Genomic DNA, 16,709 nt, shown 5'->3' with positions numbered 1-16,709 from the left:
ACGCACACACACATATACATATATACGTCATCACAACTGTTTGGAGCACCTTAAACACATACATACACACAGGAGCATGCAGACCCACACCACAACTGTACTTTTTTTAATCTCATGCTTTCTTTTGTCTTCTTAACACATCTGAGAGACGGTAAATGACAGAGTGTCAGAGTTAGAAAGGACGTTAGCAATTACCTAATCAGATCCTCTCATGTTAATGTAAAAATTGACACTCTAGAGGGGAAGTAAATTGCTAAGGTCACACAAGGAGTCAGAATAAGATTAAGAATCTCAGTTTCCTGACTCACAGTTTGTTTTACTCTGAACTGTCACCATTTACCATCTCAATTTTATAGATGAGGTAACCAAAGCATCCTAAGAATGTTGATGGCCAAGCTCCTGCCACTTGTCCGTTGAAATAGGACTTGAAATCAGATCTCCTTTATTTTAAATATAAAGCTTGCTGTCATCCAAGTGCTTCTGTCTGGATGCCCAGAAGAAAGATCCTTTCCTATTGAATTAAACAGTGGACTGAGGGTAATTTACAGAAAGCTTTGTCCTTGGCTTTAAGAGAAAATGTCCAAGGCTGCTTTATTTTCAGTCCCAGGGAGGCTCCATGAAGGCAGGAATGCTGTCTGTCTTCCTTATTGAATTCACAACACCTAGCACAAAGGAAGGCAGTTAATAAATATTTGTTGTTGAATGCATGCCATGCTAAAGGGAAAGTAGGTTGGGTAATGGTTTCCCAGTGGCAATGGATGGACAATCATTAGGGCTGGAAAAAGAGGGAACAGATGAGGAAAAGAGGTGGGAGGAACCCTTAAACAAAGGAGAAGCTCTTTCTCTTCATCTTATTGAAGCTGCAATCACTGCGCACAGGCTGAGTAGATTGGTAGAAATGTGATTGGCAAACATATTTAAATGAGACCTCCTTAAAATTGTTACTCTCCACCCCACCCCCACGTTCCTTTACATCTTGTTTCAGTCATTACCCAGGGACCGGATACAGAGATTCCTATGGGGAGTTTTAATGGGTCGATTCAATTTCATCTGGATGACGCCACTTAGCCAAGCATTAAGAGCTACAGCTCCGGGAAAGCAAACGACACCGGGGCGGGGGCGGGGGGGAGAGAAAGAAATTATAACAAGGAGCAATAAATCCCTTCTTTCCCATCCTCTGCTATAACCCATTCACAAGACCTCCAGAAATCATCTACATTCACAAAACAGCCAGCTAGCTAAGCTGAAGACACTGCAACCTCACTCCCTGCCCCCACTGCAGATTATATACCAACACACCCTGAGCCATATAAATAATCACACACTGGCGGTATCTATTGCTCCGTTGAGATACCCTGTGTCTACAACTGCAGTTTCTGCTGCTTCGGTTCATCTGTCAGATTGGAGGAGAGGGAGGCCGAGGTGGAGGCGGAGGCGAAGGCAAAAGAGAAGAAGGGGGAGGAGGTAAAGGAGGAAGAAGGGGAGGAGGGAAAGGGGAGGGCAAGAGGAGGGGAAGGAAAATACTGGAGGAGGAGGGGGAAAAGAAACAGGAGGAGGAGGAGAAGGGGGAGGAGAAAGAGGCGGAGGAGGAGGAGAAAGAAGAGGCGGAGGAGGAGGAGAAAGAGGAGGAGGTGAACAACTTACCCTGCTGAGCTTTCTTTGGGGAATACGTGCATCAAGATTTAGATCTGCCTGTAAAATCTATACAAAGCATATGCCACTACAGGTTTGACTCTCCCCTCCCCCGTTTTTTTGTTTTTGTTTTGTTTTGTTTCGTTTTATTTTCTGTTTTCTCTGCTGTGTCAAAGAACAAGACAGAACTATCTCTGTTTCTGGCTCCACTGTCTGCCAGTGAAGGAGTTTTCATTCAGACTTTCGGAAGAGAGGTGGAGAAACCTAAAGACTGAGGAGAAGAGATCCTTTCAGCCAGATGGGGCATTAGTTCTTCTGCTTTTCTCAGCATGGATAAGCCCTTTCCTCAAGGTAAGCCATAGAAATTAGCTCTTTAAAAACCCAGAATTCTTTCTATGCAATGAACAGATTGCCATTCATTCCAGCCATCCTGTGCTGTCTCTGTGTGTGCGTGTGTGTACGCGCGCTTGCGCGCGCGCAAGCGCATGAATAAAATAAAATGAAAACCCTTTAAATGATATTTAAATAAACCAGCTCTTGCAGAAAACTATCCATATTAGAAATGTGTAAATCAAAATAGAACTTCAAAATAATATTTTTGTAGGCGAATGTCAATTTAATTTCTAGCCTGTTAACCTTTAAATGCATTTTGGTACTTGCCTAAACCCTTCAAAACGCAGCCTAACCACCCAAGCTGAGGACAGAGAAAGAGCCCGTGCTAAGGCCAGTCTGGCTGCCCAGCGGGCATCCTGTCAGCATGGGGCTAGCCTGCTATTGGCTCACAAGTCTGGGCTGTGCATCGTTCAGATTTCATCACATCACCTTGCCCTGGGTAGACATGGCGCAAGCTGACACGGCATAACCCCCCACTTACATTGAGTCAGAGCAGTGATTTAGAAATCTCTGGATCCGTGCCTGGGTACGTGTGCACATGTCGCTGTGTGGCATATGGAAATGTTGTCAAAAGTGAGAACCTGTGAGCACGTCTACTTAGCCAATAGGCATTTGATACGACCTAGGGCAATGGTTTACTGCACACTCACTTCCATGAAGCTAACTAATTATAATTATCATTCACCTCTGCATGCTGCAAACCAAGTTGGATGAACAGAAAACAGACCTTGAACTCTTAAGCAGAAACTCTATTTTGAAATGGAAACTATTGTTGCTTTTCTGGGAATATTAAAACCTCACTGTATCATGATGTGTTATCACATGAATTTGGATATACCAGGTGTTAAATCATGTTTCCAAAAAGTCGACTGCATTCATAAATACAAGTAAGGCACAGGCTAGCATTTTATCCACAATGAAATATTGGTCTTGCTCTCCTTGCCTGTAAACAAACATGTACAAATACATTACTATAACATTCTATATATTTGTCTCTTTGTGTTCTGTTTTTAGGTCTCTCTAGCTGTGAAACAGTCTAGATAGTGATCTGAGTGCCTTAGATTTGAAGATATTTTTTAAGAGTTGAGGAGTTGAGTAGTGAGGAAGTAAAGAACCAAAAGGAAAGGAGACTAATTCTTCCTTAAAGACTATTGAAACAGAGAAATGCAACCAACACACCCAACTTAAAATTTAGAGCATCTGGACAAGAAAGGCCTTTAAAAACCCTCCTTTTATTTTGCAGATGAAGAAACAGGACCAGAACGGAGATCATTTGCCTACAGCCACACAGCAAAGTAGAGCTAGCATTAGGACTAGAACTTAAATTTCTTGTGTCATGTAAAAGGATTTGAGTTTTTTAAAAAAATTCCTACTTCTTAAATGAACAACCAGCTTCTTCTTAGACTTTTCCTCAGGATTAGAAGTATGTGAATTCATTTGGTATTACAACTTTTCCCTGTATCATTCATCACTAAAAGACCTATATCTTTTAAAATTCAGGGTCTTAAAACTGCAAGACTCCCTGGTTTGAAATAAACTGCTATGAGTCTTAATGAAACCATTAAAGTAATGAATAGGACTAGGGTAGCAAAGTGACAAGTTAAGAGTTAAATGTGGTGAGAACCTGGCAGCTCCAACAAGATGTATGCGGTAGGAGGGAGGCCCAGTCAGTGGCAGAGAGGTTAGTAATGTAAACTATATACAACTTGGTATTTGTAAGGGGGGAGTGCTTTGATAGAGATGCAAATGCTTTTGCACAGAGAGGGATTTTTAGAGAGCAGACTTTGGAACAGTAGAACTAAGAAAACATGTAAAGCCAAAGCAGAAATTCCCCCTATGTTTGCTTTCAGTTATTCTGAGAAGGAGTGTATATAACAGCAGAGCATAGAAAAAAGCAACACACCTAAGAGCCGTTACACAGTAAGGTACAAAACAGCATTGAACCCACGGGAGTGGGAGAAAACAAGAGCCAGGATCTCCTCTTCCCCACTCTTCTTTGAAATCAACATTGAGTCATACTGTATCAGAAAGGATTTACCATAGAAATCAGAACTGTCTTAAGGTGTTAGCATAGAAGGGCTTTCGATAGGAAAGTTTTCAACTTTATTCTCAACATGGCAGATTTTAGGTTCCAGGGAGAAAATACATTTTCTTTCATTAATAAACAGCATTTCTTGAATGGGCTTAGCTTTCTAGTCCCTAAATTGGCATAAGAAAAGAAAATTTTTTTAGGTTGAACATGGCAAATTCAGGGCTACAGAAAAACTGTTTAGAAAGCTATGAGCACCTGGCCAGAGAGACTGTGATGGGAGTGGGTTTACAATGCATCATTCATTACTGCAGAGGCACTACGTGACAAAAATCACTAGATCCCATCAATGTGCAGCCAAGACCTGTAATCACCTTTGCTCTTATTTAATAATATGTGATGTGTACATTCTCTCTCTCTCTCTCTCATTCGATAGAATATGGAATTGGCCAACTGCACAGTCAGTTTCTTAACTGTTGCTACTCACAATGAATGGCTCTTTAGTGGGTGGATTTCTGAATCATAAACATTCATGTAGTGGTAGTTTTTCATCTAGCCTATGTGCTACAGCAGTGTCTTGCCTGTTCCTTTCTCAACATATTTTTCTCTCTTACCTTCCTGTACAGTATCTATTTCAGTTCATCCTGTTAGCCAGATCAGATTCAGCACATCCTGAATGGCAACCAATTTATTGTCATTCAATCCTTAAATCCTACTCAACACTCTGATTTTATTCAGGTCCTACTGTCCACTTATTGTAGGTCTCCCACATTAGATCCCAGAGTCCATTTGAATAAAAGATTCTACAGAGCAGGAAGAAACCTTCTAAGTTCATCCTGTCAGTCCCCTTACTTGTAGGCAAGACAGTACATCATTATTTCAGACTGATGCCCACAGCTTCCTTTAATCATCCAACCAAGCATCTCAATTTATCAGTCTTGCAGAAATATAATCAATATTGAAATACAACTTTTCAACCTAAACACCATGTACCCTTCTGCTCCCCTTTGAACATAATTCTCATTATTGTTTCTGAGTCATTTATATTATGACCTAGATTCCTCACAGATTAACTTTCAACCTTTTGGGCATGTCCCTGAGGTACCTAGTGACATCCCTAGAATCCTGTCTTTGGAATCTCACCTGTTTATCTCCTGTAACTTTAAGACCTTGTATACCTTCCTTTAAATTATTGCTTCCTGGAATTTTCAATATGTTTTGAATCTAGTTTCTTTTGGGAAATCAATTAGTCTAAACCGCATTCAGCATGTATATTATTGTTCTTACAGTACAAAGGATTTGCAGGGCTCTACATATTCTTTAGCTGATCAATGGGACATAAATATATTTCTCATAAATTTGTCAAAAGACTCTTCCCAGTCCCAAGTTCCTACATCTACATACCCTCCAAGCCAAATGAACAATGTGTCCTTTTTTATTTGGGTGTCTACATGAAAGCTGCCAGTTCCTTTCCAATGCTGAGACTATGAATCTATAAAGATACAGCAAAGGTAGAGGTGGCAGGTTGCATGAGCCTTTGAGTGCAAGTAAATAAAGGAAACATACATTTTGCTTTTGAATACCCAAATAAATAAGGGCACATTGCCCACCTTACCCTCAAGGACTTGAAGATATAGAAGATATGAATGAAAAGAAATAGTTTAGAAAATTATATAGTTATAGAAAGAAATACAGACCATAATGGCTCAAGGTCCTTCAAGATCACCTTGTTCACTTCACATACCCTTCAGTTTCACATAGATAGTGAAACTGAGGTCCAAAGAAAGCAAGTGATTTGACAAAAGTGACATAAATATTTGAGTCTGAGAGTTTCCATAATATTTATTTGCATTCTGTTATGATGCATTTATTTAACACCAAAACAACTAGTTAAAATGTGAAATTTTTGTCAGACTGGTTCTTTGATGTGATATGCCAAAAAAGGTTATTTTTAACCAAATTAAATCTTTTCAAATAATGAACAGATGTAAATTCAGCTAATCAGGTTTGCATGAGGATATAGCCTCAAAAGTCAACTGAGTCTGGTCATATTATTAGCCACTGAGTCGTTTTTCCTGTTACTGAGCTTTGGGCCCATTTCAGTGTCATGTTTGCTTGCTTATGGAAACCTAATCAAGCACCATCCTCTCTCACTTGTTCATTTCTATTACTCATTCAAGCTATCCATCACATACAGTAGTGTGAGTAATTGATCTATTTTGAGGAGGCCTGAAATCTGATGGATCTCAAATATATACTTTATTCATGCTAGTGTTTCCTGGATTTGTGTTTAGGTTTCCTCATTTACACCTCTTTGGCTCTTCAGTCTTCTAAGTGGTGTGATACAGCAGTCTACTATTTGTACAGTATTTTCCCCATGGTCATCATCATCAGTTCTAGGGGTGGTAAAATCCTTCAGGGAATGACCAACCACCTCTTCCTGACTATGGTACAAAGGAAATACAAGCATATACTTTCTAGATATTCAACTTAGCTTAAAGATGGTATAAGAATGCCACTGTCCTTTAAGAAAGTCAGTTTATTGTGTAAGGTAGTGATACAGAAAAGAAGTCCAAGCAGATTCTGCTTGGTAAATCCCATCAATATGGAGTTGACTTAGGATAGTAATAGGTATAATTACAGATGATTTTTGAAATAATTCAGGACTTGTCTTCTATAGTTCCTTGATCCCCAGTATTAATCCCATGTGTACGAAAGCTTGATTCTAGAGCCTCCATTCTATTTAAAAAGAATCACTTCCTTAGTAAGTTAAAGCAGCCAGTAAGGTGAGGAGAACTGCAAGATGATTAGTCTTGGCTTCCTTATACTCTTGGGAAGCCTTTTTTTTTTTTTCTCCTACACTGCAGACAGCTTAATTCCTACCCTCTGTGTGTTTGCTGTATCTCTGCCTTTATTGCATTCTCCTTGCTTGCCTGTATTCACTGAATAAAGTAATGTCCTTTCTTATCTGTGTATTACTGCTTATCATAAATTCACACTGAAAAGATAATTTTGATTGGATATATATATATATATATATATGAGCAACTTCTCATGGGAGACTTTTGAGGCTTTCTCTTTTCCTTCAGCATTGCTTCAGAAAATAGCCTTTGCATGTAATACTAGGTTCCATTTGTATTAAAATTCTGATACCCAAGGCTTGGATGTCTCTGCTAGCAAATACCTGAATGAGCTAGCTGCTCCTATGAAACTAGGCATTTGATGGAATACAAAAAGAATCAACTACCTGATCTTTGTTCCCAAACTTCTTTATAGTCTGGATGGGATGATCAGATTGGCCTATAAAGAAGTAAGTGAGGTTAATTACAGAATATATGTGTAGCATGAAGATTACTATAAAGCAATTGAAGGTAGCGGTGGTGATAGGGCCTGAGCTTTGTTGGTTTCTTGCAAAGTACTTATGCCTGTGTGTTCTCATTTACTGTTTTTATGCCTTCTCTCCTAGGATTTTCTCATGTGCCCTGAGATCCATGTAACTACAAGGGCTCCTCTTTATCACCATAAGTGCCACCCTGGCTTAAAACCACTCAGAGCTTAAAAATCAAGGCAAAATGGATGCTGCGGTGACAGATGATTTTCAACAAATTCTGCCTATTGAACAGCTGCGCTCTACTCATGCTAGCAATGACTATGTGGAACGGCCTCCAGCCCCCTGTAAACAGGCCCTCTCAAGCCCTTCCCTTATTGTGCAAACCCACAAGTCTGATTGGTCTCTGGCTACCATGCCTACTTCTCTCCCCCGTAGTCTCAGCCAGTGCCATCAACTGCAGCCCTTGCCTCAGCATCTGAGCCAATCTAGCATTGCCAGCTCAATGTCTCATAGCACCACTGCCTCTGATCAAAGGCTCTTGGCCAGCATTACACCCTCACCTTCAGGCCAATCCATCATCCGAACCCAGCCTGGAGCAGGGGTCCACCCAAAGGCTGATGGTGCTCTGAAGGGAGAAGCTGAGCAATCTGCAGGGCACCCTAGTGAGCACCTCTTCATCTGTGAGGAGTGTGGGCGCTGCAAGTGTGTCCCCTGCACAGCAGCTCGCCCTCTCCCCTCCTGCTGGCTGTGCAACCAGCGTTGCCTTTGCTCTGCTGAGAGCCTCCTCGATTATGGCACTTGTCTCTGCTGTGTCAAGGGCCTCTTCTACCACTGCTCCACTGATGATGAAGACAACTGTGCTGATGAGCCCTGCTCTTGTGGGCCTAGTTCTTGCTTCGTCCGCTGGGCAGCCATGAGCCTCATCTCCCTCTTCCTACCCTGCCTGTGCTGCTACCTGCCTACCCGTGGATGCCTCCATCTGTGCCAACGGGGCTACGATAGCCTCCGGCGACCAGGCTGCCGCTGCAAGAGGCACACCAACACTGTGTGCAGAAAGATCTCTTCTGGTAGTGCACCCTTCCCCAAGGCCCAGGAAAAGTCTGTATGACCTTCCAGCAAGGTGGATCCAGAGCTTTTCTCCTTCTAGCCCCCATCAGTAATGCATAGGCCTCATCTTTGGAGAGGGAAGGAGTGACAAACTAGCCAAAGTTAGGGCCTCTCCTCTTTTGTTCCGGCAGTGTCAGGGGAATGACCAAGTACATCCTGGTGCAGGATGCCTTGTTCTTTCTCACAGTATCTATCCCACTCCTCTTCAGTCTTTACACCCTGCCAGCTCAGCCCTTATGGTTGTCATGGCAAATTCAGGTGATATATGGGTATGAGGTTTGAACACTGAGGACTGACAGGGCCAGCAACGTGGAGGTTTAGGGGCTCCCCAGTGTAATACCTCTCGATGCAGGCTCTGATCGTCACTGTTTTCTGCTGTGCCTTTGGAAGCTTTCTTCTAAGATGGTTTTCACAGGTACATGTGGAACAGCGTTCAACCTTCCAGGGAATATGACCCCTTCTCCCTGTTACTGCCCTTCTTTATTCCTCTCTCCTCTTTCATTATTCTGTTCTGTATTCTTTTCACCTTCATTCTCACCCTCTCTACTTTTACTTTTTCTCTTTCTTCCTCCCTTTCTCCTTCTCCCTTCTTTTTCAGACTGATCCTTTCTCTGCCTGTTTTTCTATCTCATTTGATCTGTATTTGTCTCTCTCTACCTTCCCTCTTTCTCTAACATGTCCAAAAGTGCTGTTTTTCCATAGATGTTCCTTAGACGCCAAACTTTGCTATGCTATAGTATTTACTAATTTTTATTAAGGGAAATGGATTACTGTAATGAACTGATCACTAGCAATAGTCTGTATCCCGATGTGTGTGTGTGCTCACAATCACTCTCACCTGTTTGTGAGCACATGCGGCAAAGTTATCTTATATTTCCAGGTTTAACTAGTTGGAGTTTTTCTCCCTTTCTCAATAATCAACTTATAGTACTGACAGATTCCACTAGCATGCTGAGTAGGACAGTAAATCAGGATGCTCATAACTTTGTATGTCTGACCCAAGTGCCAAAGGCAGACGTGCTTTATAGCTAAATGAACAAAGCAAAGGATACAGAGGTATGTTCTCTCTTAGAAGCTAACTTCCCTGAGACTGCATGGCTCAGGCGTTAATAATGGACATAAAAAGTCATAAAATGTTAGAGCTGGAAGGAATCTTAACTATTAATCTAGTTCAATGCCCATATTTTACAGATGGGAAAACTGAGGCCTGGAGATAGGAAGGGACTTGCCCAAGGCCACACACTGAGTTAACAGCAGAATTGGGACTGGAATATAGGCCATCTGACCCCTGTACCACATTGAGTCATGGGACTTTTTCCTAGGGCTCTATTAACAGTGACAGAAAGCCATTCCCATTCAATTACTTTTCAGAAACCATGCCAAGTTAGTGTGGTGGTCTTTCTCCAGTGCATGGTGGGTAGCTAATTAACTATCAGACGTTGAGGCTGCCCCCAGTGGACATCACCTTTGGCCCTGTCACCTTGTAGAAGCTCAAGTGTGGAAAAGAAAAGCTTAAAGAAGCCCTAACCAAGCTGTATCTTCGCCATTGCATCTACTCTTTGCTGCACACACTGTGCTTGCTCCTGGCTTGTCTGCAATGGCAGCTGCCTGAGAACTTAAATTTCAGCAACAGTGAAAAACTGAGATGAAAGATGTATAATTCAGAGAACTGACTTCTCTCTTAAAAAATACAGAGAGCCTGTGCTGTGAACCCCCTTCAATGGGAAAAAGCTGCAGTGGTGATGGCAGGCTCCTAAAGACTGCTGCTTAAAGACACAAGAATTATACAGTTTCCCTCTATAAGTGAATCCAGAATTCACTGAGGAATTCAGAGATTGAGGGCACTTGCTTGAAATCAAGGTGCTCCAACTTAGTTTAAGACCTCCAGACTCTAACTTTATAGATCATCTCTTTTAGAGTGTGCATGGATGTGTGTTGCAGGGTGGAGAAGTGGGGACAAGTGTATAGTCGTACACAGGGGAAGAGGAGACATCCATGTCCCTTTGTTGGATACATATTACGGAAATATGTGCCACTCAGTTTTTGTTGGTTCTGAATCTTCCTGAAGTGTACTGACATTTGGGCTGCACAGAGCCCCACACCTTCACTTACACCTCCTCTTCTAGAATTGCTTTGCTCTATTTTTGTATATATAAATATGTTATGATGATTATTAATAATGTTAATGATATTGCTGCAAATGGTGCCATATATAAGGTTAGGCTTCTTGGAACATTTATAAACCCAAACCAATACCTGTAACCTCTTATGTTGCTTTCAGATCCTTCAATTTTAAGTAACTTTTTAATCTTACAAGTCTGCTTGATTGTACTTTACACTTATCTACCCCTTAAAGCTCTGCCCAGTTCTCTGGGTCAAGCTGGATGGTGATGAGTAGCAACCACACTTCTCTGCTTCTGCCTGAAATGTGCTTAGAGCTCAGTTATCTAAGGATTCTCTGACACTAGTGCATTGTTCCTGGAGCTAAAGTTATTCTATGGATGTTTGCTTATTCGTTTCAGGCCCCAAAATAACATGAGCCCCTCCTCCTTGATAGCTCCTTGATATCCCAATCTTGCAGTCCTAACTCAGGCAAATTGTGCACTGCCAGAGGGGCCCTGGGTTCTGCCATATACCCAGAGGAGCCTTTCTCAGTGTGTTTCTAAATGGCCTTACACTTGGTAGAAGAAATTGAAGGGTTACTCAAATACAGTTGCAATCTGCAATCTGCTGTTGAGTCAGGGCTTTCACTTGTGTCCAAGTTGGCCTGATATGGACTGCATCTGGTTTACATATAGATGGGTCCTGTTGGGGTATGCGCATGGACGTGTGAGTGAGTGTGCATATGTATCCCTTCTGTGATTTTATATATATATATATATATATATGTAAATATATATTCACACATCTCTATATATTTTAATGTATTGCACATGTATATTTAAAATATATACGAAAGAACTCTAAATCCTGCAGGGAGGCTCTGTTTTCATTATTTTTCTACTTTGTGTCATGTCCTGTATAAACAGGAATATTTAGAGGGTGTTTCCTGCTTAGCATTTTTTTGCAGTTAAATCATCTGTTAGTCCCTAACTCTATTGCTTTCCACGTATTGGTTCCTTGATACATTTCATATGGCATCAGCCAAGAGTTTTCCTGTGGTTCCAGCCCATCTTCCCTAATCACAATTACAATAATAAATATAGTGAACACTTACATAGTGTTTACTATATGCTAAGCGCTATTTTTAGCATATTATTTATATTAGCTCATTCATTCCTCACAATTCTACAACATAGGTATAATTCCAATCTCTATTTTACAGATGAGAAAACTGAAGCACAGAGAGGTTAAGTGACTTGCCAAAGGTGACAATTGTAAACGGTAGAGCTAAGATTTGAACATAGGGTGTCTGACTCCCAGGTCCATGCTCCAGAATCAGATATAGAAGGCTGGAGCACAATGTAAACCATTCTGGAGTAACAAGCCTCAAGTGGTGAATAATTCTTTACCTAACTCTGGTCCACCTGCAACCTAGGAGTTAAAATAAGTATGCTGCTATGTTAAGGGTAAAGCAACAGTTACAGGCATTATGTATTAGCTGTCTTGCTCCCAAAATGGTGGCATTACAAATTTTTCCAGTATTCACTTTGAAAACATGCTTGCAGCCAGTTACCATTTCTTAGCTTATGACGTAGAGCTATTAAGGGAGTAGTTTCACTTGTGCCAAAGAGGGTAAGAGTTTATTAGTCTTATCTTTATTGGCCAGGGAAAACTAATTCAATTTTTTTCTGAACAAAGTAGAACTGAGACTGTTTTTGGAGCTTAAGATTTGCTACAGCTGTTAACACTCAAACTTATTGATTATATTGAGAGCAGTCTTCTGAGTCAAATGACCACTGATCCATATAACACCTTTTACCGACAGCTCCTTCACACTGAATCCTTTAACTTTGCCAAAGGACCTTTAAATAACATCTAGTCCAATGTCAACATTTTACAGGTGGAGAAAGGGATGCACAGAGAGGGAAAATAACCTGTCCAAAGTCACACAGTTCTGAAAATTGAGTGGAATTATGACTTTATGCCAGAGTTCCTAATTTCCAGGTATCTTAGCCTCGGTTTCTTAGAAAATAGAATTTGAAGCAAAAGCTATGTACAATCCAGGGTAGTATGAGTAAGGAAAGGGCTAATAAGGGAGAGAAGAAAGAAGAACAAATAAAAAGTATGTCACTGAGTTGGCCACTATCTGTTCCTTGGCAAGCTAATTTCACAATTTTTTATGACAGACCATGTGAAACTACTACATCTCCATACAGCCCACCTGGCGGAGGAAAGGAGGTGAATTCATCTGCTAGCTCTCATCTCATTAGTCAAATTCTTCCCCATGTGATATTAACCCTTCTACACTTTTGGGTAGTGCGTGGTGGCACTTAAGTATGTACCTTGGCATTTCATGCTTCAGCAGTAATGGGAAGGATTGTAGCTCCACTACAAACAGTAAGGCAAGTATATGAATATAGGGAGATTAAATTTAAAGTGATAAACTAGGGTGGTGCTTTTACCTTATGTCTTTAATCACATTCCTTCAAAGTAAGTTAGAGATAACCTACCACCTTTAAAGTAAATAAGGCTTTATTGTGGCTCTTAGAACTGCACTATGTTTGCCTTCCTGACCCTGTTTATTCCCTAGCTTGCTTTAAAGGGCTTCTTTTTCATATGGAAATTAATTCCCTGTTCAATTAAAGGAGTAACAAACTCTCAAAATATCTTTCTTCTTAATATAAAAAGGAATTTCATATTATTGAACTCAAAAAGCATGTCTAAGTGAAAATATGTATGTGAATGCACATATGTTCTTTTAGGTTCCATGAGCATAATAGCAGGAAAACTGGTCAAGTCAATAAATGCTGGGGAAAAAAATGGCTAAACAAGGTATTCTGTAACATGAAAATAAAGCAATGAGTTGGTTGACTGGCTTTTTAAAAAATATTTCAGCCACTAATTATGACATGATACAGACACATTCTAAGAATTATACTAGCTTTTATTCACATATATAATAGTTCCCTGTGTCCTATAGATCATTGTCACATAAAGCAAAAGCATTAGTGCCCCATTTGGACCTTTGGCCTAAGGTTTGATAAGATTTTGTAGAACTGAAATTCTTGGTCCCTTTATCCTAGTTTAGGCCCATATCCTCATTTTGACCCTCAAAGATAAGATCATAACACTACCAGTGTTGTTGCTATTAAAGGCCAGGATGGACAAGATAAGGAAAGGCATTTTGGGAATGACACTGACTATTGCTAGGAATCTTGCTGTCATTACAATCCAAGTTATATATGTTTGCTCCCATATGTATTTGTTGGCCCATCTCCTGAAAAAGAAGACAGTAATTCTAACTCACACATTGTCATTCCCAAACTAACCTTTTGACCATTCCAGGTAATAGTCATGTCTCTGATGGTAAAAGACAGAGATGTCAAGGCTCTGGAAGCTCCCAGGTCCTTGAAGAACTAACTAAACTGCTGAAAACAGAAGTGGTAATGTAGGCAAATACCCTGGCTTTATTAATATAAGGCTTTAACATCAAGTCACAGGCATGTTCTCTTACTGTAACAAGATGGGGCTGACCATTTGTGAACCCTGAAGAGTCATTTTGAACCTATGTCCTAAGGCCTAAAGTACTTTGATCCTCATCTTCAAAGTCTTACCACTCTAATAACAAAAAGAAACACTACAAAGAAACTGCAAGGAAAGGGACACTCATTTTTTTAATGTCTACCAATTATTTAGTTATTCATATATGCATTTCTTTATATAGAAAAATATATGAAGTTTCCAAAAGACTCTGATATTCAGCTTTATAGTCTTGGATAGAAAATCATGTGTCCTTGGTTGGGGATTCACACCCCAAGGCTTAACAGAATTAGTTTGGGAAATACTCATTTTTATACCAGAGATTAGTTGGCTTAAACAACTTTACTCTGTGAATATTTTTCTTAATGATCCCCTTCCAATGGAGGTGAAGGCCTCCCAAGTAGGTGAAGGCCCCAGGCCTTTCTTAATACATAAACCATATTGAAAGAAAGAAAGAAAGAAAAAAGTAATGGGAAGTAATAGTAAATGTAGATCCAGAAAGAAAAACAAAGGTTAAGAAAATGAGATATGTGAATGAAAAAAGCTCTGTAATCAGTGCGTTTCTCTCACCTAAAACACTATTTACTAACTACTTGGTTCAGTTGCACCCTTGAATTCCATTTTGTCTTTGACTTATATCAACATTCTTCTTTTCCAAACTCCTATAGCTCTTCATCTGGAATGATTCTATAGGGTGGAAGGGAGGAGAAAGGGAGAGAGCGGGAGAAAGAAAGAGAGAGAGAGAGAGGGATGGGTGGAGACTCGGCCTGTCTCCTACAGGTTCAAAGTTAGAATATGCCACTAACACTATGTGCCTTTCAAACTCCCTTCTAGGACATGCTCTGTAGTACTTAGATCTTATATTAAATGACAAGGTTTCTCTCCTTCAGAGGGAAATACCAGACTGGGTTTGTGGTTTTCCCTGGATTGGTTTTCTCTGAGTCAAAGTGGTGTTGTAGAAATCACATTACCCTGAGACCAATTAAATCAGAATCTTTGGGGGTGTTGAGAAATGGATTTTTAAAGTTCCCAGATGATTATAATATGCAAACAGATTTGAGAAAATCCACTCATCACTTTATTCTATAAACGCAGATAGTGAGGCTAAGAGAGGGAAAGTGACTTACTTATAACCACGCAGTGAGTTAGTGACGAAGTCAGGATAAGAATCCAGGTCTGCAGACTCCTAGGCCAGAATTCTTGTCTTTATGCTATACTGCTTCTAACTCTACCGTATTCCTCCTCTGAGCCTTTGCTTTTCTCATCTGTAAAATGAAGATAATAAAGCCTAGAGAGTGTATGAGAATCATTAAAGCAGAAGCATTTTTCTTAATGTACAAGGTTCTATACAAATGCAAGGGAATTAATGTATAACATATATGTGGGGCTGAGTCTCTAAAACAACATAATAAAAGTTGTTTTTATTTTAGTCGATCATTTCGGTATTATGTCTACCTGATAGCACGTAACAAGATTGAACACTTGTGTAGGTTGTATGTGCCTTTAAACTGAACTTGGCCTCAGTGACAATCAAAATTAGCAGTTGAAGAAAGAGGTCATACATTTTTCTCTTGCCCTTGCTGGAATAGGGATCAAGAGGAATATAAAAGCAATGGAATACCTGGATTTCTTATATGCAGTCAATCACAACATGGCCTTAGTGCTGAACTAGCCCAGGGTTTCTATGGAATTTGTAGATCCCATTCCTGAGGCTGGTCCTGGTTGAAGGATGTCTCTTTTGAAAGGCAGTACCCATGGAAAGCCAAGGGGGAGGGTTGCCCACTAGGAGGAGCTTCTTTAGTAGAAGCCAGAATGGAGGAAAGGGGCTTTCTGACTTGGCGCATCCGAAGAAATAGATTATTTGAGGATCTAGTACTCCCAGAATAATCTGTAACCATAAGAAACACATTTCCTGAACTCCAGAGCCCCAGAACAGGGTATCCATATCCAATTCCATCCTATCCATCCTGGATATTATGAATTTCCAGAGAGGGCCACTTCTACTCCCCTAGGAGTCATACATCTGGCTACTTGTTTATTTGTTAAAAATAAAATTCTATGCCATTTATAAAATGGGCCTCTTATGTCTTCCTTATTTTGAAATTATAATATACATTCCTAATTCATCATTCATTTTTGCCAATGATTTTTTTTTTTTTTTTTTTTTTTTTTTTTTTTTTTTTGAGACAGTTTTACTCTGTCGCCCAGGCTGGAGTGGTGGCCTTGATCTCGGCTCACTGCAAGCTCCGCCCTCCCGGGTTCACGCCATTCTCCCGCCCTCAGCCTCCCGAGGAGTAGCTGGGACTACAGGCCACGCCACCTGTGACCTGGTTTTGTATTTTTTAGTAGAGGCGGGGGTTTCACAGTGTTAGCCAGGATGGTCTCGATCTCCTGACCTCGTGATCCGCCCTTCGGCCTCCCAAAGTGCTGGGATTACAGGCTTGAGCCACCGCGCCCGGCCTTTGCCAATGATTTTAAAGTATTTATTTGAAAGTTGTTTTTAAATACAAAAGTATGTGTATTTAATAAAGCACTTCTTTATCCTCTTATCTGAACCATACTAAAAAATGTAAA

The 16,709-nt window shown here is 40.4% G+C and overlaps 1 protein-coding gene across 1 annotated transcript; it reads left to right on the top strand.

Moving 5' to 3' along the window:
* Window positions 1–1,576: 1,576 nt before the first annotated feature.
* SPRY3 (sprouty RTK signaling antagonist 3) lies at window positions 1,577–16,208 on the top strand. Its single transcript, XM_003918503.5, has 2 exons — window positions 1,577–1,983; window positions 7,521–16,208. Exon 2 carries the CDS (start codon window positions 7,627–7,629, stop codon window positions 8,491–8,493), a length of 867 nt encoding a protein of 288 aa, XP_003918552.1. The 5' UTR covers window positions 1,577–1,983; window positions 7,521–7,626; the 3' UTR covers window positions 8,494–16,208.
* Window positions 16,209–16,709: the final 501 nt, after the last annotated feature.

Source organism: Papio anubis, chromosome X (assembly GCF_008728515.1).
Source record: "Papio anubis isolate 15944 chromosome X, Panubis1.0, whole genome shotgun sequence".
Lineage (NCBI taxonomy): Eukaryota > Metazoa > Chordata > Mammalia > Primates > Cercopithecidae > Papio > Papio anubis.
This window is presented reverse-complemented; position numbering and strand designations above follow the sequence as displayed.

Coding starts and splice junctions, on each gene's coding strand:
- SPRY3 (XM_003918503.5), top strand. CDS start 7,627: ATGGATGCTGCGGTGACAGATGATTTTCAACAAATTCTGCCTATTGAA.